The sequence below is a fragment of the Protopterus annectens genome, chromosome 5.part0, assembly GCF_019279795.1.
Source record: "Protopterus annectens isolate FY-2018-M chromosome 5.part0, PAN1.0, whole genome shotgun sequence".
Taxonomy (NCBI): Eukaryota; Metazoa; Chordata; order Ceratodontiformes; family Protopteridae; genus Protopterus; species Protopterus annectens.
In genome coordinates, this window is record NC_056735.1 from 1,317,241,891 (window position 1) to 1,317,268,551 (window position 26,661).

At 42.0% G+C, this 26,661-nt stretch overlaps 1 protein-coding gene across 1 annotated transcript in view; it reads left to right on the forward strand.

Annotated features, from left to right (window-relative positions):
- CNOT11 (CCR4-NOT transcription complex subunit 11) overlaps window positions 1-26,661 on the forward strand; it is an 844,502-nt gene that overhangs the window by 188,089 nt on the left and 629,752 nt on the right. Inside the window, exon 4 of the mRNA XM_044071126.1 lies at window positions 3,786-3,988. Within this exon, the coding sequence (XP_043927061.1) occupies window positions 3,786-3,988 (203 nt within the window). The remainder of the gene's footprint in view (window positions 1-3,785; window positions 3,989-26,661) is intronic.

A 26,661-nucleotide genomic window follows, 5' to 3' on the forward strand; every position in this document is an offset into this window, starting at 1 on the left:
AAGGGCATCTTTAAAGTTATGCTATCAAGATGGTTATCTGTGTATTTCTTTTGTTTATGCTAAAAGTGATCAGTCTTAATGTACAAAGCCCAAAGCTGCCACCACAGGTTTTATGAATAGAATTCCAATTGATATTTGTGTGACAGCAACTTGGTCTGTGGTTCACACCTTTGTGTCTCATAAACTTGGATGTACAGTTTATATTATGTTCACCCTTTGGCTCCACCATCCTCAGGATTGTCCTTCCTTAATACCACCCAGGTTATTGGCAGTTTAGGAATCTGCCCCAAATGTTGAATCAGATGAGAATAGACAACATTGTATATGAAAGATATAGAATTACCACAATGATGGATCAGCTTTGTCTTCTTTTTGTCCAGTTCACCATCCCTCCCTTCTTCCCCCTTCCAATTTTCTCAATGTCTGCAAGTGACCAGGTAGACCTTTGATGAGTCCCTGTCAGTTACAGCTCTCCATACTATTGCCTTTCTTTGTAACTTTAATATTTGCATTCTCTACTGTTATGATTGTGTATACATGTTTTAAATTTACATCACAGACTTTATCTGAGTTACTTGGGTGGAGTGGAAGGTATTATGATTAGGGGAGGAGTCAGACCCCTGGATCTGAAGCTTCAGAAAAAGTGCTAAGGTCGGATCCGGTCAGATCTGATAACCCAAACATTGAATCAGACTAAAAGAAGACAACACGGATCTGTTCTATAAGTACATAACTTTTTGTTTAAATGGCAAACAAAAACAGTTGAGATGCTTAAAGCATTTTAAGAATTGTAAAGATGCTCGGAATTGTCTTTGATCAGGATCTAAAATTTGATCAGTGTGCTAAATGTGTTGTAACTACCGACTAGGGTTATAACCGCCAGATCATGCATGTTTCCTTGTCTTTTGTGTGCCTTCTGTATCCTAGAAATCTGTACCTAACTCAGTTTAGTAAGTTTGAACAAAATTGTAAAAGAGTCTTATTTATTTCCTTTGGCCATTAGTCTAGGGCACACTATAGTTTCTCACATACAGCTGGCTTTATGCTGCACTGAATGTAGTGCATAATTGTGATGGATCTGCTGCATCTTTACTGTATTATTCAAATGAACATCATGATGTAATATCTTAATTGAATACCACACACTTGTGTGTAATCTGCACTTACCAAGTTCATGCCTCTTGGAGACCTTGTTATCCTCTATTTCACTTTTCTAATGAGGATCTTGTGTTTTCTTTAAAGTTTAGATCATAGTATTAGTGTGTAAATAGTAGATGCACTGCATTGTTTCACTTTGACAAACAGTACTCCTGCTTCTCTTCAGAAAGGCTTTGTACAACAGTCATTTATCTGCATATTGGTGGTGTACTTGCATCAGACACATTATATCATAAGCAGCTCAGTTTTCTTCATACTCTACCTTGTCTTCTTAAATGTGTCCCCCCCCCCCAAAAAAAATACTTACACAAGTTCCCTGTTTTGTGTACAAATGCATAATTCATCAGGGACTCATATCAGTCATTATCTCAAGCCTTTTCAGACATTCGTGCTTTTATTGTATGTTATACCATGCCACACAGCTTTTATGTTTTTAATTTTCTGTTATTCATATCCTTACCGCATTTATTGCTATCCTACTTTTTTGAATTACAGTAATACAACTATAAATAAGACTACACCTGTGGTTAGTAGCGTCTGTTCTCCAAAACTCGTAGCATTTAATTTGCTATGTAGTTAAGTTGGACAAATTTCTGTAAGTCGTTTTTCCCGTTTACCTGCTTATATTTTTGCTGTGTGACATTATCACTTCTTTCTTGGCTGGGGTATTTTCTTGTGGAGTCTGTGCCCAAATAAGTTTTCACTGGGGATTCTAGTTTCATCCCATCTCTAAGGTATACTCTTGTTAAATTAGCAGACCTCCAATTTGCCTGTAAGGGTGTGTGTGTGTGTGTGTGTGTGTGTGTGTGTTTCACAGTAGAGTTGCCATTTCCTCCTGGATTAGTTTCTTTGTGTTATGCCCATTGTGCACTAGGATAGATGATTCCGGCTCCTGCCTAGATCTGAACTGAATAAAACAGGTGTCCGTGACCGACTGAACTAATGATCTTAAGTTGTTTTCATTTGGTCTTCAGCCTGAGGGACTCAGTTTTGAGAAGTGCAGTGACATAGCTCCGATTTATGAGTCTGCTGCACTGGTATGCTGTGTTTATATTCAAGAATTTTGCTAGTGTGGCCAACCCGCTCATCAAGGTTTTTAACAGGTCACCTGTCACCACAGTGCTTTGTTATACCCTTGTACAGATTAATAAAAATTCTGGGCACAGTTGGTCTGTTACCCTAATAACGTGTTAGTTTAAATCAAGGAGAGAATTATTAAACATATAATTGAATTCTTTCTTGGAGGATCATACTCTTATGTGGATTCATGGCCAGAATGTGCTGTCAGACAGATCTAATCTGATGTGACTGTGTTACAGTAGAACTTGACAAGGGAGTGTTGATAGATGTGGACTTCTGCAAGGCTTTTGACTCAGTACTACATGGAAGGCTGATCAGAAAACTGGCAAAACTGAGGTTTGGATCAAGACTAAGGAAGTGGTTTGCTACATGGCTAAGCAGCAGAATGTGCTGATTTTGGTTTGAGGTACGTCATCAGAAGTAAAGATGATGAGTAGTGGTGGATTTCAAGGTCACTGTGTTTGGTCCAGTATTCTAGACATATCTGAGGGGAATAGAGAACGTATTCAGTCTCTTCACTGTTAATACAAAATTAGGGGCAGTAGTATAGTATGGGGAGGGGAAGTGTTTAAGGGAGAATTTGAAAATGGTGATATGAAAAGCAGAAAGGAGACGTGAGGTTCAGAGTAAACAGATGCAAAGGAATGCAGGTGGCAAATGGCAACCCTGGCAAGAAATATAAATTGGAGTGGAACTGATGGCAACAGAGCAAGATGAAGATCTACAATTGTTGGTCACGCTTGGACAGGGTCACCAGAAGCAGAGTGAGAGGGCAGAGGGAAGCAGTCATTAGATTGTTGGTGAGTATTGTCTAAGGAGAAGTAATCTCCATTCACAAAGAGGTAATGTTTTTCCTGTATTGGGTCATGGACAATGCCACACTTTTGGCACTGTGTGCATTCCTGTAGCCCATACTAGGAGAGGGACTTAAAACTGTTGTGTGGCATCTAGAGGAAGATCACCAGAAGGTTACATGGGATGGAGGGAAATGAATCAAAGATTAGAAGAGCTAAAACTCTTCTCACTTGAGAACAGAAGTGTTAGGAGGGACACATGATGCACATGATGCACAAAATCAAGTCAGAGAGATATGAAATGGCTGTCTTGAAGGACAGGAGGTGGGGGGAGAAGCACCAGCAGCAAATTGTAGTGACTGACTACTACTTGCATTTGCAAAAGCACTTCATTGAGAGGGCTTCAGCTTCCTAAACGAGGTTGCCAGAGTTGTTGGTGAACGAGTCTACAGAGGCTCTCAAGAATGCATTCTGACAGACCGAGAAGATTTGCATGGTAGATAGAAAAGGAGAGGAAATAGTGTTGAATGCGTTTAAAGGGCAAACTAGATAGATGTGCTGTTTTCTTCTGCCATCAAGCAATTGTACCATACATTTGTAACACATTGTTAAGTTAGTCAGTCCAGTAAACTGTTCAGTAATTTGTTAAATTGTATACTTAAGATTATAGTTTAGCAGAATGTTATTCTTGCTTTGTCTTTGAAATTTGTTGTGTGAAAGTTTTTTATATTATGCATGTCTTGCTTCACTAAGGTCATTTTCGACCAGAGTTCATCCGACCCCCTCCATCACTCCATGTTTGTGAGGATGAGTTAGCATGGCTAAATCCAACAGATCCTGATCACACTATTCAGTGGGACAAGTCAATGTGTGTGAAGAACAGCACTGGTGTTGAGATCAAACGTATTATGGCAAAGGCTTTCAAAAGCCCTTTGTCTGCACAGCAACAGACACAGGTATGTTGTATATTATTTGTAATCGTATTAAGCATGGAAAAAGCGGTAAAAGAAACTGTTGTGACGGAGGGTACAGTAGTGAAGTACTGGTTATATGCTACTTAAGTCTTAGGGAAAAAAATTACATAGTACTTAAATTAATGGATACACTTCGACATCTAAGTAAACCGCTGTCATGGTATATGCCAAAACAGAGCTCTTTGCTGTATCAACAGATTTTTCTTCATGGCCACTAAACAGTAACAAAAACATAACTAGAAGGTGCCAAGTACATACTTACCAACTCCATGGAATGCAGTGCACACGCAATGAAGAATTACTGAAAACCATACCTTTTTCAAAGCATTCTGCAAACCCTGCCTCATTAATACACTGTCATGCCTTAAATGTGCATTTTTCTTATTTCATAAATTTTGTATGTCATTATAGAGTGCGAAATATGATTGTGGGAGGCAGATTCCTCACAGATATCACTATACTAAATGTTTGTTTTGTCTGGGTGCTGAATGTAATTATAGGGATTGTTCTGTCAGTTGTGATAAGACTTTGTATAGTCATCTGTACTGTTTAAAAATGTATATAGAGAACAAGGAAGCTATAAAACCCTTGCTCAGGGTAAGATGACATCTAAGTCTTTGACTGTGTGTGTCCCTTTGCCGAAGAAGCCAAAGACGCTTAGATTAGCAATTTCTGTTGCGGAGTCGGACCCAGATGTCTCCATCATGTCTCTAGATGATGAGACCTTGGACCGTCTGACTGCCTCAGCTGTTATTGCTGCTCCTTCTGTTGTGACCCATTTGGAGGCTGATATCTAGCAGCTGTCTTGCATGTCTGACCCAGTCGTCTGCTTTAACTGAGAAGGGGAGCCGCATCTTATTGTATCTGAGGGACCGGATGGCATTCCTCAAATTTTGATTAGCTTTAAAATCCTGTAACTGGTCTCCCATCAAAATCCTCCCTCTAGATAATGCAGTTTAATACTATAACTCCACATTTCTAAACATCCTCAACCACTTAGCCCCAATCAAAACAATTAGGGTACATAGTAACCCTACCCTCTGGCTACAGAAAACCACAAGGGCATTACTTAAAGACAGTGATAAAGCTTGGAAAACCTGGCACCAATATAAAACACCCACAACTAGGCAAACCTTTTTTGAACTTTGAAATAAGGCAAAAAAAAAAAATTAAGATTGACAAACAAAATCACTACATTTCCCCACAAAGGAAACACAGTACCAACCCACACACATTCTGGGCAGCAGTGAACAACATCCTCCAGTCTGGAAAAAACACTACACCCCCACCCAATATAGAAGGTACAAATTCAGACATAGCCTCCAGTTTCAGCAACTATTTTACCTTCTCTGTACTTAAATTCGTAAAAGATACAAGTCCCACCAACCTTCCACAATCCCCTAAGGCCCAAAAAACACTATCCCCTTCTGACTCAAGCCAGTACCAGTATCAGCTATCCCAAAACTCGTAGCTAAACTCAAACCAACCACCCTCGCCGCCGACAATCTTCCCACTGAGAATACCTTCAACTTGCATCCAGAGCCGTAGCTTACCCCATTTCATTACTAATAAATAGATCTATTACTGAACATGCACATGCTGTTTCATCCTTGTGGAAAACCTCATTCATCATTTCCCATCACAAGGGTGGGCCCCTCTGTTGTCCTTTCAAACTACCTAACCATCGTGATCCTGTCACCTCAAAGATTCTAGAAAGGTGCATTCTTCACCAACTCCTCACCCATGTTCTCTTTGACAACCTACTATTCAAAACCCAAAATGGCTTCCGCCCATCCCATAGCACCAGCACTGCCCTAATTAAATGTACCAACACTATAATCTCATACAGGAACCAAGGCAAACTAGGCTCTGCCACCTTTCAGGACCTAACCAAAGCATTCAATACAGTTTCCCACAATAAACTCTTAATTTGCTTCTCTGAAATCAACAATAGATATCCCCACTCTGCTCTAGTTCATTAGTTACCTGAACGACCTCCAACAGTCTGTCAAATGGCTTAACTCCCTATCCCCCCACTCCCTGTCGCAGTAGATGTTCATTGTGTTTCACTGTTGCAGTCGTTACACTTGGGTTATCCTGCTGGCAGGCTACCCACAGTCGGCCTGAATTCCAAAGTCCTGTTCCGGCGTCGGTTGCTGTCACCTCTTCCCTGACGTCAGTGCCCCAGGTGTATAAAAGATGCAACTGACGCCATTTTCTTCAGTCTTTCTTGCCGCGCAGTGCCCAAAGCAAAAGCAGTTCGCAAGTGCTGTTCGGCTGACTCCTGAGATTTTCGAAATCTAATTTCAGATCCAATGTCTTCAGTAAAGATAAGTACCCCGTTGGGGAAACTTTTTTTCTTGCTCCAGACTGATGTCAGAAACAGTTAACAATTGTATTTCTTGTGGGAAGCAAATACCTCATAGGGATTTCCACTCTTACTGTATTCCTTGCCTAGGCCCTGACCACGACGTTGCTAGTTGTCGGTTTTGCGCTAAATTCAACCAACGCACTATTAAGCGTCGGTTCGATTTTGCTTTACATTACTTTGGCCGAAGGTTTAACTATATAATGCTGTCGGAACAACCAATGACCGGAGTTCATAAAAAGCGCAAGGACAAAGAAAAGGACAGGCATCCGAGGTCCAAAACAGACGACGAAGCCTCTTCTAGGCCAGTCGCCGGTTCTCAGTGAGCCGCTTTCGCAGCCCCTGACACCCGCTACCTCAGAGCCACAGGCCGCCTCCGACTCCCACGTGGAGACAACTTAGGCCTCTGGAAACTCAAGGTATTGGGCCTACGGAAACTATTCCCTCAGATGGGTCCGGAGCCGCTGAGCAGGCATCGGCTTCTGAGGGTGCTTTCAGACCTACACAGCTTACTATCGAGACCACTTCAGCAGCCAAGGCAAAGTCTAAAACACCTTTAAAGACAAAGAAACAAGTACAGCATTCTCCTGGACAGTCATTCATGCCAAAGAAACTGATGCTTAAAATGGCCGAGGACCTAATTACTCTGATCAGGGGTTCCCATCCCCCTCCTGATAACAGGGATATTCTCTTCCTCCTTATGAGGACTCTGATGCTGAAGAATCTATCCCTTCAGCCTCTCCTCCTGTGGATTACTCCTTTGGGGAAACCCTGCACACCATGAGGGAGCATTTCCATTGGGAGAGCCAGGATTACTCAGAATCCAAGAAAAGGCTCAGAGACTTTCTTTTACTGCCTCAGCACAGGCCCCTTGCTATTCCCCCTGTACTAGATATTGTTGATGTATTTTCTGAATCCAGTTTGTCTCCTGATTCTTTACCCCCTGCACCAGTTCCCTTGCTATTCCCCCTGTACTAGGTATTGTTGATGATGTATTTTCTGAATTCAGTTTGTCTCCTGATTCTTTACCCCTGCACCAGTTAAGCCAGATAGGTACTACAGGGTCCCAGATTCTCATAAATGTCTTTATAAAAACCCTGCTGCTGACCCAGAAACAATTTCACAAGGTCCCAAAGGGTCAAGGCTTCCACTGCAAAAAATCCTGTTCCCTCTGATAGGGATTCTAGAGCACTGGACAGATGGGGGAATAGCAAGGGAACATGTTTAAATATCAACAATACCTAATGTCTTTGCTAAAACAGAAAATGCTTACAAGCTCAGAATGTCCTGAAAAATAAGGAAATGCAGGATTTATTGCATGCAGCTGAACAAGTGGGAAAGCATACTTTGCAATGTGGTTTTGATTCATTAGAGGCTTCTTGCAGAGCCGCAGTTACAGGTTCTGTCATTTGAAGGCATGCTTGGTTAAAAGAACAAAGTTTACCTAATAATGTTAAAACAAAATTGTTGGATGCTCCATTACAGCATGATACTTGTTTGGTGTTAAGGCAGAAGAGGTGTTAAAGAAAATGGAAGATAAAGCAAAATCCAATGCAGACAGTAAAAGGATTTCTATAGGTCAGCCACCCAGATTTAGCTGGAACTGGCCTTCCAAAAATTGGTCCTTTCCAGTGTCAGACAGGCCACAAAGAGGCAGATAGAGACACCCAAGAGGCAGATCTCAGCCCCAAGGCTCATACTGACCTAAACAATGGGGTGCTTCAGCCTCCAAAGGCAGAGAAGATAAATCACAACCTTATAGGAAACGGTCCCAATGACTTTCCTCTACCAATGCCAAGCACTTACCTTTTGACAGCACCCTTAGGGGGAAAACTAGCACTTTTCTCACAAAATTGGCAAATGATCACCCAGGACAAATGGGTAATGAATATTGTTTCCCAGGGTTACAAGTTCCACATTTACTCCCTACCAAGGCCAAAAGGTATGCCAGACCTGCCATACAATCAATGGGCAGAGGCACAAAAACAAATCTCTGCCCTCATGGACATGAGGGGTATTCAAAAAGTACCACAGCAAGAGCAGGGACAAGGATTTTACTCAAGACTTTTCTTGGTACCCAGAAAGGACAAAGCTTGGAGACCAATACTGGACCTGTCTATTCTAAATACCTTCCTGGACGTTCCAAAATTCAAAATGTTGACACTGGAGCAACTTTTATCCATGCTGGGCAAGAAGGCTTGGCTAGTTACTTTGGACCTCAAAGAGGCATACCTGCATATCCCAATCAGGCAATCTTGCAGAAGATACCTCAGATTCATAGCTGGCTCAATGCATTACCAATTCTCTGCACTGCCCTTTGGCTTATCTACTGCACCCAGGGTCTTCACAAAATGCCTGGCACCAGTAATTGCATTTTGCAGACATAAATTAATTCAAATATATCCCTACTTGGACGACTGCCTTATTCAAGCAGAGGGCAAGGACATTCTACTAAAGCATCTGGCGTTTGTAAAAAGATTACTAATTTGCCTAGGGTACACAATAAACGAAAAGAAATCAAAACTAGTGTCCTCTCAAGAGATAATATTCCTGGATGCAAGCTTAAATACAACTGCCCAGATGGCTTATCTCACGCCAGACAAACAAAGGCAACTGACTCATTACTTTCAGATGATGGCAGCAAAGACCCAGCTACCTGCAAAAAAAATTCTGCAGGCTTTGGGCTTCATGGCATCCTGCATCCTGCTAATTCCATATGCAAGACTGCATATGAGGAAGCTACAGTGGTATCTAAAAAGTGTTTGGACTCAACATTGCCACAGCCTGGAAACAATAATTACTCTCATTCCCTGCCTGCAACAAGAGCTTCGATGGTGGGCACTGGCCTGTCACCACAACAAGGGACAGCCTTTCACTTTACCCACAGCCAGGCAGACACTAACAGAGGCATTGGATTATGCCTGGGGAGCACACATGGCGGGAAAATGTATACAGGGCATGTGGCCCACGGAACAAATGCATCTTCATATCAAACAAAAAGAGATGCTAGCTGTACAGAATGCCCTGACAGCCTTCAAGGACCTACTACATCCAGGATAACTATTATTAAAGACGGACAATACTACAGTCATGTGGTACATAAACAAACAAGGGGGCACACATTCCTACCACCTCTGCAGGCAAGCCATGACTTTGTGGAACACAGCACAGGCCTATCAAGTACATCTGCAGGCACAATTCCTGCCAGGAAAGAAAAATACTCTGGCAGACTAACTAAGCAGAAACCTCATGGACACTCACTAGTGGAAACTAGATCCACAAGTCTTCAGCATGATAACAAAGAAATGGGGATGTTCAGACATAGATCTATTTGCCTCCCTTCACAACTGCCAACTACAGAGATTCTGTGCAAAGACTTGTCACACTCAAGCATGGAAGGTGGATGCTCCATCATTCAGCTGGAAAACCCTAACAGTTTATGCCTATCCACTAGTGCCTCTACTCTCCAACGTACTCCTAAAAGTCAGACAAGAGAAGCCAAAAATTATTCTCATTGCCCCAGACTGGCCACGCCAGCACTGGTACCCAATCCTAAAGAGCCTGTCTCAAGGGCCAGCCTTGACTTTACCTCAAATTCCTCATCTGCTGACCCAACAAAACAATCAGATCCTGCACAGCCAACTCAGAACCTTAAATCTGGCTGCATGGCGAATAATATAGCCACTCAGAACACACCTCTCTCTAAAGCTGTTATGGATGTCATTTTGGAAGCCAGGAGGCCCAGCACCAGGAAATCTTATGCAGAAAAATGGAAGAGATTCTGTGCTTGGAAACAGGCACAAAGACTTGAACCACTTGTTCCAAATATTCCTCAGATTTTATAATACCTAACTGAGATGCTGGACAAAGGCCTATCCTTCTGATCAGTTAAGATCCATGCCTCTGCCATTTCAGCTTATTACAGTACGGAACCTCCTATTTTCTCTCATCCACTGCTAAGACAGTACCTCAGAGGGGCAAAAAACATAAGACCTCCAAGGAGAGCACCTATACCAACCTGGGACCTCAACTTTGTCTTGGAAAAGCTCACACTACCTCCTTTTGAGCCAGCCAATACAGCTGAGATAAAATTCTTATGGAAAATTTCTCTGCTCCTAGCAATAACTTCAGCAAGAAGAGTCTCAGAGTTACAGGCATTAGTGGCAGTGGAACCTTTTATCATTTTTCATACAGACAGGGTTTCTCTTATGACATACCCAACATTTATGCCAAAGGTGGTACCCAGTGTGACTCTTAACCAAACCATTCATTTACCAACCTTTTATCCAAATCCTCAGAATAAAAGGGAGAGACTTCTGCACTCTTTGGACATACACAGGCAGCTACACTTCTACTTGGACAAAACAAAAGCTTTCAGGAAAACTGAGCAACTTTTTGTGGCATACCCCGTAGGATCACAAGGAAAGGCCATTTCAAAGCAGACTATTTCAAAATGGATAGGTCACTGCATTCGTTTCTGCTATGCACAGCATGGCAAATCGGTGCCTAAGAATATTAGGCCACATTCTACCAGGGCAGCAGCCTCTCTCAGAGGAGTACCAACCAAGGAAATTTTGGAGGCTGCAACTTGGAGTTCAGTGCACACTTTTACCAAGCACTATCACTTACCTCTTTACTCTAAATCCAGAGGAGGCTTTGCCACTGCAGTTCTGCTGGGCCTCATAGCCACTCCTAATCCTATTTAGACCCAGCCTCCCAACCTCAGCTTTGGGATTCTACCCAAGTGTAATGACTGCAACAGTGAAACACGATGAACATAGTACAGTTGTGTACCTACCATAAATGTAGATGTTCGAGTGTATTCACTGTTGCAGTCCAGGTTACCCTCCCACCATCCCCCTTTTATTGCTGGAAATTATCAGTACTTCTCTATTCTATGCAACCTATGTGGTGTATTTGCTTGTAGAGGAAGGTAATGTTTATGTTGGTACATGCATTTTTATTTGCAAATTTTTAGCCTACCCTTTTGGGGGGCACCTGACATCTGGGGCAAGAAAAACTGAAGAAAATGGCATCGGCTGCATCTTTTATACCCCTGGCGCACTGACGTCAGGGAAGAGGCGACAACAACCGACGCCGGACCAGGACTTTGGAATTCAGGCCGACTGCGGGTAGCCTGCCAGCAGGATAACCCAAGTGTAATGACTGTGAATACACTCGAACATCTACATTTATGGTAGGTACACAACTGTACTGTATACCACAAGGTTAGAGTCTCGACCGTCTTCTTTTTAACATCTTTACAAACCAACTTCATTTAGCAACCACTAAAGCTGAAATAGTCCAAGATGCAGACGACACAACCCTGATCTGCTCTGCATCTAGTATCCAACTTCTCCAACAGAAAGCCCAATAATCCTTCACAGAGATAGAAAATTGGCTAGAAAATCACATTTGATACGAAACCCAAAGAAAATGCAACTCGTGTTGTTCAACACAACAAAGACTAATGACTTCTCCTTCTTCATATTCTCATCCAACAAGATCATTGTCACCCCAGTCCCAGAGGCCAAATTATTAGGACTTACAGTTGACCAGCATCTAAAATACGACAAACATATATCCCTAACTATCTCCAAAGTCCACAAAAAGCTAGGGGCCCTCTACCACTGCACAAGGTACCTAACTTCCCTGTCTAGAATTGCTGTAGCAAGAACCCATGTCTTAACTTTACTTTATGCATCCCCAGTACTAACAAACATAAATAAAACTGAGCTTAGCAAACTCTCCACATGCTACAACAAAATCACCAGGTTCGCAGCCAATATCAAATCGCGCTCACACCACTGCCAGTCTCTTCATACATTACACTGGCTAGAATTTCCCAGTCTATTACACCACCAACTCAACCTAGCACACCAAATACTATACTGTCCTAAGAAAACCCCTTCCCTGACTGGCCTTCTAAACTTCTACAATTCAAAATAGACAACTATGATCCTGTAACAAAGCTCTGATTGAAAATATCCCATGTAAAAACAGCTCTAGGGAATCTTTACCCTCATGTAGTCGCTAAAAAATGGAACACCCTGCCTCCTGACCTCAAATTACAAAGTTATGTCTCCAGTTTCAAAAACCTCCTTAAATCATACCTTTACACCAACCATTTATGTAACTGCAAAGGACTTTCCTGAAGCCTCACCATATTGTAGGTTCTTATTTCCTTATGCTTCTGGTGAATACTAATATTGTCCTCTAGTGATGCGCATTGTATATATTGTAAACATTGTACATTTCTTGTTACTAGGAAAATTCCTTGCACAAATATTGTACCCATGCTTACTCCATGATAGTGCTATGCTCACATATTTGTACGTAAAACTGTGTATTTCTAACTTGTTAAGCTTTTCTATATCATGTTTCTAACTGTTATCTTTTACACTTTTTAACCTAAAATTGTTACCATGAGTTGCTCTTTATTCTTTAACTGTATGGAGCTTTTCTCCCCAGAACTCTGCTGAAAATGGATACTAGCTGTCCAGTTGGACTATCCTGGTGAACAAATGTTAAATAAATTAATATAATTAGGGAAGAAGTTCACTGTACTTTGAGGTAAATTAGGCCTCACAGCCTCCTCATTTAGTAAGGGAGGAGGATGGATCTAGAGAGAAGCAACAGAATAGACACAAGCTTTCTTCTCAGTTTGTTAGGATCCTCAGCAGGATTGGAAGGACTTCACTCATGGAGTTTTTAAAACTATTCTGTTTCTAAAGCTGCCTTCTTAATTTCCTGTTACTGCTGTCTCTTCCCACTAAAAGGCATAGTGAGGAATCTGAGGATGAGGAGGAATCTGATTCAGATGGGGATGATTGTTTTAGCTTATTATTCTCAAATTTATTTGTATGGTACATATGATTCAGATGTTGAAGATATTTTATCTCCTGACTCACCCTACGGGGTTGCCAAGATGGTGCAGTATTTTCAGTGGGAAGGCTCTCTGTTGTCTGATATCTAGAAGAGATATGCTGTGCTGAAAATGGATGCGCCTAAGCCTTCTGCCATTCCTCCTGTTTTAGAAGCCTTGTTGGATACCCTTTTCACTACTTCTTTTAATTTGGAATCTCAGCTTCTGGTTCTTAAAAAAAATAATAATACATATTTTAAAAGGTGCTGGATTCAGTGAACTGCTTATAATAAAATCCTGTTTCTGATTCATCTATCATTACTTTTTCCACTGGAAAGCCTTCTTAAGCTCCTGTTGTTTTCTAATAGGTTTGTAGGTAGGTACTGGACCTTTTTAAGCCTAGTGATTTTCCTTTTTTTGTGCTCAAATTAACCTATCCCATTTGATAATAGATTGGTCTTACCATCCCATGGCGATAATTATATATTGCCTCTAATGAGGGATCATACCATAGATAATTTGAGAGGACACATGCTTGGGATAAAGCATTTAGGAGCTGCCTTTATCAGGTGGTACTACAGGGGGCAGTCTGGGGTAAATTTTCTGTTTCCTATCCACAGATCCAAGTTGCACTTTACAGGAAGGAAGGAACCTTGTTTTACATAGATGGAGAGTCTGTTGCACTGGAGCAGTAACCTCTGTGAGATGTACCTGTCCCTCTAAACCATTTTGTTGATGATGCAGAAGAGGTTTAGATCCTGAGACTGAGTATTTCTGATGGCATTTGACTTGCTGATGGTACAGTACATCGATCAGTACGGAGTCGGAGGATGCTTTGTATGCCAGGTACGGGTCACCTCTTAGCAGTTTGTAGGATAGAGAGTATATTGATTGGGTTTTGAGTCGGTCCATGTAGGGCCTGTTGTTCCGGCCTTGTATCCTTTTAGTAAGGTATCTCTGTGTGTTCCAGTTTTGTGTGTCTGGACAGATATGTGCCAAAACAAGCATTATATTCCCCCTAAAGGGGGGACAAAGACATCAATACAGCTAGACACAATACTTTTGTTTATAAGCTGTGCCATATAGAGGGACTTTCTTACAACAGTGGACACGTCGGTCAAAAGTTAGGTCACTGTCCATATAAATTCCCAAATCCCTAAATACTGGTTTCACTCTTAGGGGCGTATTGGCAATGTGGTAGTTCCGTGGAGTAGATGACTTCCCAAAGGATGCAATAATGCATTTTTGGCATTTAGTTTGTTAGTCCACGTTTTAATGTTCTGTGTACAAGTAAATGTCTTACGTCTGTAGACAGATATAGGAGTATGTATAATTCTGCCACTTTAAAGTACCATACCCATATGGTTAGGTACCTCTTGTCTATTTTGGGTAACCTGGGTAAGGTGCTGTCCAAGTCCGATGATTCAGAAGCCAAGTGTTCTGTACTGTCTCTTTCATTCGGCTTCCTAAATGGCTAGACAGTCTGTGTTATGCTGTAGATGCCTGTTCTAGGGCTGCAGCCACTGGTTTGGTTCTTTGTAGAGTTTCATAGCTTAGACTTCAGCCTTACCTTGAGGATGCTAAGGCTAAGTTGCTTGATTCTCCTTTAGAAAGGGAACATCTCTTTGGTTCTGTGGCTGCATAACTTTTCAAAGCTTTTCGAGAGAAGGCAAGCTCATGCAGTAACTAAGATAAGCCTGTGTTTCTCCTGTTCCTTTATTTCAGAGAAATTAGCCTTCTAAGGTGGTCCTTTTCTTTGTGAGGATCTGGAATCCTGTCAGAAGAGCAAGAGACCTCTGAGAAGGAGGTTTCAGGAAAAGTCTCAGCAGAGTTCCATGGATTCCTAGTCTACCTTTCCAGACAAGTCACAGGCATGTGCTATCTGTCTTCTCGTTCTCTTCTAAATTCATCCCATCTGGAACTGTCTTAGGTTTCTTCATCTCAAAATGCTTCCCCTTGGTGTGCCAGTTTGCAAAATGAAAAATTCAGACAAAGGGGTTCTGCCCATCATTCAAGGAGGACAAAATGTCTTAGAAGGCTGTCCCTTGTTGCTAGTGGTTTCCTCAGCACACCTCAAAGCCATATTCATTTTATTTTGCCTCCTTTTTGAGGCCTCTTTTGTCAAGGTACAATAGAATGTTTCTTAATTACAGAAAAAAGGTTTTTACTCAAGAATGTTTATGTGCTTTTTAATTAGAGCCACTGGCATAGAAAATATGAGGTTCAGAAATGCAAAGATATAATTGTTGTGGTAATTAAGAAAAGCTAGCTTTATTTGCAGATATTTTTGTACCTGATAAATCCAGACAAGAACATCTCATTATTGTGAAACATTTTGAGAAAGTTTCAAGTCTTTTTGAGATACAAAATTAATGAGGGTAAAACAAAGGCTATAGCTGTAGGTTATGATACATAATTTGTTCAACAATACCCATATTTATGGAGACATAGTAAAACAGAAGTATTTAGGAACATGGATTAAAAAGGCTTCTGTTATGACAGCTAAGGATATGTGGGAAGAGACTAATAAGATATTACAAAAAACTGAGAAACTGAGTTCTTGTTTATTTGATAGTAAAATACAAATGGTGAAAATGATTTTTTTCTTTTAGTTTTATATACAGGTTCGGCATATTTTTATCAACCAGAGAAGATGATGTGGGCAGTAATTAATAGCGGAAATATCTGGGAGGGGAAGATGGTAAGAGTTAAGTGGGATAGGTTAATCCTTCCAATAGAACAAGGTAGTTTAGAATAGTTAGCACATGTTGGAGGTGTGATGGGGAAGGAGATAACAGAGAATCTATGTTTTGGGAGTGTAATGAGCTTTCAGATTTTAAAAATTCCTTAGAGTATTCTGTCAGAAATATTGGGTAAGCAAATGGCTGTAGGTAATGATTTTTTGAGCTAGGACACACAGTCTCAATTGCCTAGTCATAGTAAGGCCATATTAAGTTTCATTTTGTTGGGTGCCAAAAAAGCAGTTACTAGAAAATGGAAATCGAAGTCTAAACCAAGTGTATTTGAAGTAATGAATATTGTAATAGAGATAAAACAACTAGAAGTTGGATCTTTGGAAAAGGGAAGGAGCAAATTACATAGAAATAAGTGGAATTGTAGGAAGAATACATCCAAAATAATGTTCAGGACGAGAAGGAGGAGAAATGAGGTTTAAGGGGAAGGCAGGAATTCACTAGTTTATCCGATGTTGGATCGACAGTAGTTACAAAGAAAGAAAGAGTATGTGATGTATAATGTATGTAAAGGAAACATTAATAGGAATAAAGGTTAAAAAAATAAAAGAGAATTAAACACAAAAACAATGTTTGTGGTTCCCAGGTAGCATGCCTCTTGAAGACCTATTTTGGGTCGGTCTTCAGCACTTTCCTGAAAACCACAATTTCTAAGATGATGTCCATTCAGTCCTTTCTTCCAGTAATTCTTCCACAGGCTTTCATGGTGACTTTGCATTTAAAGGACTCTAATCTTCATAATTTTATTCAACCCCATTACAGGAAATTCTTATGTTTTTGTTTTTTCATATCACATTCAGTTTTCTGCTTTACCCTTTGGTATTTCTACTGTCCCAAGGGTATTCATTAAAGTGCCTAGCTCCATTCATTACATTCTACAAGTTTTTAACTATTCCTATGTTTCCTTTTCTATTTTCTCATTCAGGCTCCTTATCAAGAGCTTCTTCTGATTCGTAGGTATTTTATGATGGATCTTCTGGCCAGGCTGATGTTTGGAAGAAGTCTTGCTTAATTCCATCTCATCGGATTTTGGGTTGTAGAATCACAACTTGTCAGTGATAGTTTATCTTTCACAAGCCAGAGTTCTTTTCTTCATAGATTACTTTCAGAATCCCCTTTATTTGGATATGACCACTACAAGAGAGATTCTCAGAGCTTTATGCTACATGGCTGCATGGTACTAATGCTTCCTTTGGTTCCTTACACCGGGCTCCATAAGTGGAAGATACAGTGGTGTGTGAAGTTATTTTGGACTCTGCATTGTCATCCATTAACCTTATAGTTATATTTTCTTACCCTTCATCAAGAAGGAGTTTTTATGGTGGGCCAGCCAGGTTTCACTCAATCCAGGAGTGCCTCTTCTGGTTCTTTCCCCTTGCTAAGATCTGTTTATAGATGCCACAAATTTGGTGTAGGGTGCATATTCCCAGGGACATGAGGTGCCAAGAGGTGTGGTCCCACAAAGAAAGAAGGGATCACATCAATATAAAGGAGATGAAGGCACTTAGTTTAGTTCTTCAGTCTCTCATTACCTCTGGACATTGGGTGTTCTTCGGGTTTTTACAGACAACAGCACAGTTGTGTGATATATTAACAAGCAGAAGGGCAACAAGTTTTTTTTGGCTTTGATAGCTTGAGAAATTGTAGTTCAATGCAAACTTTTTCCCCAGGCTCTGTTTATAACTTCTGGAAGAAACACAGTAGCAGAGCTTTTGAGCAAGTCTAGAGCATATCCTTATAAATGGTTGTTAAACAGAGGTCATTTTGGACAATGCCCATTGGTGGGGCACTCCACAGCAGAGAGGTCATTTTGGACAGTGCCCATTTGTGGGGCACTCCACAGCAGAGAGGTCATTTTTGACAGTGCCCATTTGTGGGGCACTCCACAGCTAGATATTTGTCCCTATGCACAACAGAGAACTGCAGCAGTTTATTTTTTTTTTCAAGTCTACCATGAACTCAAGTGGTGGTGGTGCTGCGGTAGCATTGTCGCCTCTCAGTAAGACTCTTTCCGGTTCGATTCTCAGCTAGAGTGTCTTCTGTGTGGAGTCATGCATGAATGGGCGTACTTTCGTTGAAGGTTGTGCGTCAGGGCTGGCAACTCTGCACATAAAAATCTACTGCTAATCATTAGCGGACCGGAGTTCCGCTGTGGTGACCCCTAACGGGGAAAAGCCGAAAGACACAACAACAACCATGAACTCAAGCATGGAGAACAGATGCCAAGACCTTTCCTCAGAAAGGATATTCATTTATGATTTCCTTCCACTTCCTTTGATACCATAAGTCTCAAGCTTAAGAAGGGCAAACCAAAAATCTTCTTGGTGACACCCTTTTGGCCCAGGCAGCATTGGATGTTCATGTTTCACTGTTGCAGTCCTGACTTGTGGGATTTCCTGCTGTGGAAGCCCTTGGCCGGCCCGACTTCAAGTACAAATCTCCCTCCTCCAAAGGCTGGCAGACACCCTACCCTGACATCAGTATACTTGGGAGTAAAGTGAGCCAGCCAATGCCATGACATCAGTCGTTTCTTGCAGTCAGATCCTGAAGCAGTGTTTCAGTGTGTCGGTCGGTTGACACAAGAGAAGTGTTCTAAAACTAAGTACCCTGTTGGGGAACTCCTTTTCTTGTTTTAACTCATGTTAGATAAGGTTAACAATGGTCTCCGCTGTAGATGATCTCCGCTGTAGTAAGCAAATCCCACACCGAGACATTCATACGTTGTGTGTCATCTGTCTAGGCCTGGATCACAATGTCCCAAGTTGCCGTTTTTGCACATTTCAATTCTGGGGCTGTCAGGCGTAGAAATTAAGTCTTAGCTAGGCATCTTAGTCTGTCTTTCTCTTCGCATAATTCGATGGTGTCTGCCAGTCATCCCGAGGTTGAGCTCCCTATGAGTAAGCAGGACAAGCAAAGAAAGATCCAAGCTTGGGGCCTTGGATGACCGCCATTCACCGTTTGCCAGTCATCCCGAGGTTGAGCTTCCTAAGAGTAAGCAGGACAAGGAAAGAAAGACCCAAGCTTAGGGCCTTGGATGACTAACATTCACCATCTGCCGGTCCCTCCAAGGCTTATCACTGAGGAAGGTGAGATGTTTTCGCAGCCCCATTCTGTGAAAGAGGTGGTGGTGCAGGACTTTGAGACCCTTATGGAGTCCGATATGCTGTTGGGTCCCTCAACTTCTACACAGGCCTTGGCTTTCAGTTCATCTGTTGGGTCTGGAGTTGTTCAGCAGACCTCTGCTTCCAATGAGCAATCTTGTACCGGTGACGTTCCTTCAAGATGGCAGCCTGCATTGGTTATGCCTTACAAAGAGACTGGCACAAAGCTACTTCTAAGAAAGGTTCTATCTCCAGTCCTCTGCCTGGGCCTTCTGGCTCCCACTAGGCAGTTTATCAGCAAGACCTGGTCAGGCTAGCTGAGGACCTTATCTCCTTAGTCAGAGCTAGGCAATCTCCTTTGGAGTCTTCCCCAGGGAAAAGGAAGAGGGATCCTACCCTAAAGTTTTTTCTGAACCTCCTGATTCAAATGAGGATTCTGACCAGGAGGAGTCTGTCTTTGAGGAGGGATGCTTCCCTTACTTTTGAAGATTCAGATTTTGAGGAGTCTTCAGCTTCATGTCCTGAAGACATCACTTTTGGGGTAACACTCCATTCCATAAGGGAACATTTCCAGTGGGAGGCACAGGAATACCCACAATCTAAAAAGTGGACTTTCTCCTGAATCCATATTCTCTATTTCCAGCCCATTGAATCCATATTCTCTATTTCCAGCCCTTTGAAAACCAGACAGGTTTTACAGGGTGCTGGGCTCACATAAATACCTCTTCAAAAACTTCTCTGCTGACCCAGAGTTTCAGTCCAGGTTCCAGGGGAGCAAGAGTGAGCTCTTCAAAGATCCCTTTACCTATTGACAAAGAAAGCAGGGCCCTTGATAGGTTTGGTAAAAATGTCTACACTTCTGCTACCCTAGCAGTGGTGGCCCTTAACTGCCAGTTTTACATGATAAAATACCAGCCAAGTATTTTAGAAACAAATGAAACAAAAGATGTCCTTCCTGGAGGACAAGAACACTTCTAAGGAATTGTTGGACCTTTGCCATTCCAGCTCCCAGATAACTAGACGCTCATTATACAGTGGCTATGCTGCTGTGGAAGCCTGTAGCTGAGCTGTCATATCAGATTCTGTCCTTAGAAGGCATGCTTGGCTTAGGGAACAGACCCTGCCAGACCATGTCATATCCAAACGTTTAGAGGCACCACTGGATAAGGACTTCCTTTTTGGGCCAAAGGCTGAAACTGTGCTAAAAAAGATGAAAGATAAAGCAAATTCTATGCAAACTGTTAAGGACTTCATCTAAGTTCAGCCTCCTGGGTTTAGTAGGAATTTTACAACTAAACACGGTTACCCCTCTCAGTCAAAAATTGGCCAGAGGAAGCCTTGAAGGGAAAGGCCTCAAAGGCAGCGTCAATCACAAAGACCCAGGTAGTGGTCCTCAGGAACCCCCAGGGGAGTTCTAGGCCACAGACCCCTGCCAGAAAGCAGCAATGACTCTTCCTTTCCCCTACTCACCCCCAGGTTCTCCAGAAAAGATAGGAGGTAGGATATCCCTGTTCAAAGAAAACTGGTCCTTCATTACTTCAGACAAGTGGATTTTGAAAGTCATCTCAGATGGTTAGAAGCTCAGTTTCAAAGAGCCATTAAAATAGTCAGGTTACCTGGATGTTCCACAAAACCTAAGAGCAGAAGCCCTTTCTCAGATTCACAACCTATGCACAAAGCTCAGTGGAACCAGTACCAGAACACCAAATAGGGAGGGGGTTCTACTCCAGGCTATTCCTGGTTCCAAGAAAGGAAGGTTCTTGGTTCCCAGTTCTAGACCTTTCACCCTCGATCAGTCCCCTACTTGTACCAAAATTCAAAATTTGACTCTTCAAACGCTTCTTCCAATGATAGCCCCTTGGGCCTTAATTGTCACACTAGACCTAAAGTATGCTAACTTGCACATTCCTATAGAGGAATCTTGTAGAAGTTTTCTTCGTTTCAGAGCAGGTACCAGTCACTTTCAGTTCTCTGCACTGCCCTTACTGCTCCCAGAGTCTTCACAATTTGTTTAGCTCCTGTGATCTCCTTCTGCAGAACAAGAAGGATCCAAATTTACCTCTGTCTAGATGACAGCTTCATTCAAGTCATGAGCCAGTCAAAGCTCCTCAAGGATCTGGCCTTCACTCAAACTCCTCACCTCCTTGTGGTTCACCATAAATCTTTACAAATCCAACGCAGACCCATTCACCAGGATAGTTTTTGTGAGGGCTCTTCTGGATTCCTTCCTTCAAAAGGCTTTCCTCTGTCAGAGGTCTCCTCCTTGATTTAATACTTTCAAAGCATTATGTAGAAACTATTCCTGTCAGCCTTGGAATTCCTCAGAGCATTAGGCTATGTGGCATTTTGTATCCTTATGATCCCTTTGGCCAGGCTACACATGACAAAGCTCCAGCAGTACCTTTACCTCAAGAGTCTGTGGTGCCGGCACTCTGTCCATGGAGACAGAGTTTCAGCTGATCCTTTGCCTCAAGGAAGAATTTGCATGGTGGACACTGATGTCCCCACTCTGGGCCAGTAATCAAAGAGCCTGCATCCTCACCACTGACACTGGAGAGGGACATGCACTTGGAATACAAATGGCTACACTCAGTAATTCCAGATGCAGACCTCTGTGCATCAAACACAATTTACATTAAAAGCACACAGGGCACACACTCAGCCCAGGGTCTGGGTGTCTCTATCTGCCTCTCACCAGGTCCCCAATAAAGCTCCCCACTGACACTGTGATACCAGTGCTGCGTGTCCCTGCTCCAAGTACCTGATACACACACTTTGAGATTTAATTTTCTCACACACACACACACACACACACACACACACACACACACACACACACACACGCACAAACCTACCTGGGAAAGGCTGGCACAGATTACCTGCGCTACCAACTTTGCCCAGTCTATAAGGTAGATTCTTTGCCACCAGTCAGTTACTGTAAGGCTATTAAAAGGGTATCCAGTTATGCTGAGTGAATTTAAGATTTATACAAATGGTAATATTGACCAAACAGCAAGGTTTTCAGGAGTGGCCAAAGTTATCACCGAATAAATATGTGCAAATACTCTCAAAGCTTAAATATCTTCTAAGGGACCAGACACAATGAAAAGTTTAAATATATTTAATAATAAATATTAAAGGAACAAGAAAATACTAAATATATATTTACATTAAATCACAGAGTTCAAATCACAGGAAATATTGAAAACAACACTGATGGACAGACTCATACAAATAAAGAAAAACAATCTCTAAACTGTGCTTTGCTGTATTCCTAAATGAATCTAGAATTACTACTGTCTAATAACTTACCTGATAAAGCAAGACACAGTGAAATATGTGAGCAGTCTTTCTACTCAGGTTCCCCAAAACAGTACACACTGAGATTTCTCCCTGTAAAATCTAATGTCCAAGATGGCTTGCAGAAAGATCTCTTATGGTCACATGACTCTAGGTTCTCACAGTATGTCCCACTGAAGCTGAGACAGGAATTTAGCACGGACGGCTACAATGCACATCTAAATGTTTATGGCAGTGCCTGGGGCTTCCCCTCCTTTTACTGAGCTAATAAACAAAGGATTCTTCCTGACTCACCATCTCCAGTACTATTCAGCACTGTGGGGTGCTGTTTTAATAGTTTAACAGCTCATTTACATTTCCTTTATTTTTCTTAAAGTAAGCTAGCTGGTTAACCTCTGCTGTCCCAGTATCCTCTGTTAAAACATGTACATTTAATTCAGTTACAATAATACCTGTACATTTCTTTTCATTCCAGCATGGTGCACTGTTGATACATTTTAACGCAAGCAAACTTCACAAAAACATTTTCAGCACAAGCATGTGTACAAATCAGTTTGATATACAAATTACATCTAATTATTTACAAAATTCCAGCTAGTTATGCTGGCACAAGTCATACATCCACTGCCCTACTTCCCCTAACATGGCTAGCAGTACTTCCTACTGTCACAGACACAGGGATGTGCCCATAATCCGGTTCTCCCCTTCAGGTTCATCCCTCATGATCAAACTTAAACCACAGATGCTTCAGAAACAACCTAGGGTCTCATTTCCATCACCTTCAGCCCCAGGGCAGATGGGAAGATCAGTTCAGACACAAGCACATAAATTGGAAAGAACTGATGGCAGTGCAAAAGGGCATAGTGACTTTCAAAGATCAGTGGAAACCAGAGATCCTGCTTGTCAAAACAGACAACACCACAGTCATGTTATACATAAACAAGGCAGCACCCACTCTTACCCTCTTCGTCTACTAGCGATGCAGGTGTATGAGACTGCTCACTCTCTGGGGTTGCACCTCATAGCACAGTACATCCCAGGGACTCAAAACACACTAGCAGATCATCTCACCAGGCACTTGATGGATCCTCATGAGTGGCATCTGCATTGAGAAACATTTCTTACCATAGTCCAGAAATGGGCATCACCCCACACAGACCTCTTTGCCACCAAAGAAAATGCTCATCTGAAAAGATTCTGTTCAAGAGCAAACTACCCACAGCTTGGAGGACAGATGCTTTCTCCTTCCTTTGGAGCCACCTGTTTGTGTTTCCTCCTCTGTCTCTTCTTCCAAGGGTCTCACTAAAAATCAGGGAGGAAGGCCCAAGTGTCATACTGCTATAACACCAGGATGGCCCAGACAGCACTGGTATCCTCTTCTACTAAATTTAACCAATGAAATTCTGTGGCATTTACCTCAGAGTGTGGACCTTCTGACTCAGGCAAGGGAAGGTTTGTGCATCCCAGGCTATAGACTGTCAAACTCTCAGCCTGGATAATTCCCCAAAATACGACCCTAAGCAGACAATTTCAAAACATTCTCAAAGATGCTAGAAGGCCTAGTACTAGGAAATCCTACTCAGCCAAGTGGAAAAGATTCTTCATTTGATGTCAGCTGCAAGGCTTCAATCCTAACTCAACCAATATCTCTACCTTTCTAGATTACCTAACTACCCAGGTGGTTGGAGGACTATCCTTTTCTTCTAAAAAAAAATGCACACCTCTGCCATTTCAGTCCACATCTCTACTTTTCCTCCCATCTTTTCCCACCTCGCAATGAAACAATTCCTTAGAGGAGGAGTTCACATCAGACTTCCCAGGAGACAACCCACACCTCCATGGGACTTCAGTTTTCTTCTAAAAAATTGACACCACCCCCCCCTTTGAACTTGCAGCTTATGCTGATTTAAAATTCTTAACCTGGAAGACTGACTTTTTACTGGCTATCACCTCAGCTGGGAAGAGTCTCTGAGCTTCGAGCTGTCATGTGAGAAATGGTTCCACTGCCGTAACACCCAGAGTATCACTCAGGGGTAATCCATTCTTTATGCCGAAGGTGTTCATGGACACATCCTTGAATCAAGCCATACACTTCCCCAAGCCTCAGAACCAGGGGGAAGGAATCCTTCACTCCTTGGCAGTGCACAGACAGCTTCACTACTATCTTGATGAAACTAAATCTTCCAGAAAATCAGACAAACTTTTTGTCCTTTGACATTGGCTCTGAAGGGAAACCAGTCTCCACAAAGACTATCTGCAAGTGGATCTCTCACTGTATTGTCTTTTGTTACAGCCATCATGGTAAAAAAAAAAAAAAGCCTCCTGAAACTGTAAGGCCTCACTCTACTAGGGACATTTCTACCTATGCTGCCTTCCTGAAAGAGTGCCTACCAACGACGTTTTGGAAGCTGCTACCTGGTCATCTGTGCATACCTTTACCATACACTACCACTTTTCAACCTTCTGCAAGTCTACAGCAGAATTTTCCACAGGCATCTTGCAGGCATTCTCTCTTCTCCATAATTTACCTTCCACCCTCATCTCAGCTTTAGGAATCCTCCCACAAGTCTGGCAATGTAGACATTCGAGTGTATTCACTGTTGCAGTCTTCTTCCCCTCCCACCTTCCCCTTTGTCCTACAGTAGTAGTCTGCTGTTTTCTTCACTAACCATAGGACCCCCTGGGTGTTTAGCCAGAAGGCCCCTTTTTCTACCTTTGACCCTTGCTTATGGTTCATCTTGGGGGCTCCTACCTTCTATGGGACATGAAAGCACTGATGTTATAGTATCGACTGGCTCCCTTTATAGCAAGACGTACCAACGTCCGTTTATGGTGTCCTCCAGGCTTTGGAGGAGGGAGATTATTACTCTGGTAGTCTGTCCTGCCAAGGGCTTCCACAGCAAGAGGTCCCACAAGTCAGGAATTCAACACTGAATACACTTGAATATCTACATTTTTGGTAAGTGTACACAACTATACTTTTTCCCTTCTGTTTTATCTGGTTAGGGACAGTTGTCATAAGTTACCTCTCAGGATGGACCTGCTTTTGTAGAACAAATGTTCTTTAATTCATGCCAGCCTATGAACTTTGAATCTGAAGCTTTGATATATATATAGTTTTAATTCCTTTTAGGCAGCAATTCTTTGAGGGTGTGCTTAAGGTTTTACAGGAGGATAGAAAACCATGTACTAGAAAATCATGTGTACAAATGGAAAGACTTTTCCTTGGTGCCGCAGACAGAATAAGAATCCTGAACAGATGGGCTTTCCTAGTATTCTAGTTTATTTGTATGAGTTGCTGAATACTGGTTTGGCATTTTCTTCTGTTAAAGCTCATTTGTTAGACTTTATTTTGCTCGTCTCTCTTTGGTTCCGCAGCTATCATCTCGGTTTGAGGTAAGACAGTTTTTGAAAGGCATCCTACATAAAACCTCACATAGGGCTGTCCCTCCTACTTGGTATATATACTCATTCTGTAAAAGCTTACCTTGTCCCCATTTGAGTCTATCCCCTCTGTTTCTCTTAAGCTCGGTATTTGGAAAATGTGCTGTTGGTGGCTTTGACTTCTGCTAAGCGAATTTCACTGTTGCAAGCCTTAATGGTTACTGCAGCTTTTCTCATCTTTCATAAGCATTGGGTTACTCTCTACACTGATCTTTAATGCCAAAGGTGGTTAATGAGCTTTTTTAGAGTAAGATGACTAACTTGCATATCATTTTTTCTTCCCCTCAGAATTCAGGGGAAAGGATCCTATATGATTTTGATGTGCATAGGCAACTCAGGTTTTATTTGGACAATGCCAAGTCTTTCAGAACGTCTAAGCTTTTTGTCTCTTTCAAAGACAAAATCCTGCCAGGGGTAGCCCTTAGTTGGGCTGAATACCAGAGGCTTAGTATTTATGCATCGGTTGCAGTCACTCCAGGACTGATGTCACATCATCAGTGGTACAAAATCAGGCAGTCGACGCCATTATATCAGTCTTTCTTGCCGAGGAGCCCAAAGCAGAAACAGGTCGCATGAGTGCCGGTCGGCCGCTAACTGAGTTTCGTTTCTGAACTGAAATTGAAGTCTTCTAAAGCTAAGTACCCCATTGGGGATCCTTTTTTCTTGCTCTAACCGATGTCAGAAAAAGTTAACAATTGTCTCGCGTGTGGAAAGCAAATACCGCACTGAGACTTCCATTCTTACTGCATCACCTGTTAAGGCCCAGACCGTGATGTATCTCGCTGTCGCTTTTGTGCTTTGTTCAATGCCAGAACTATACTTCG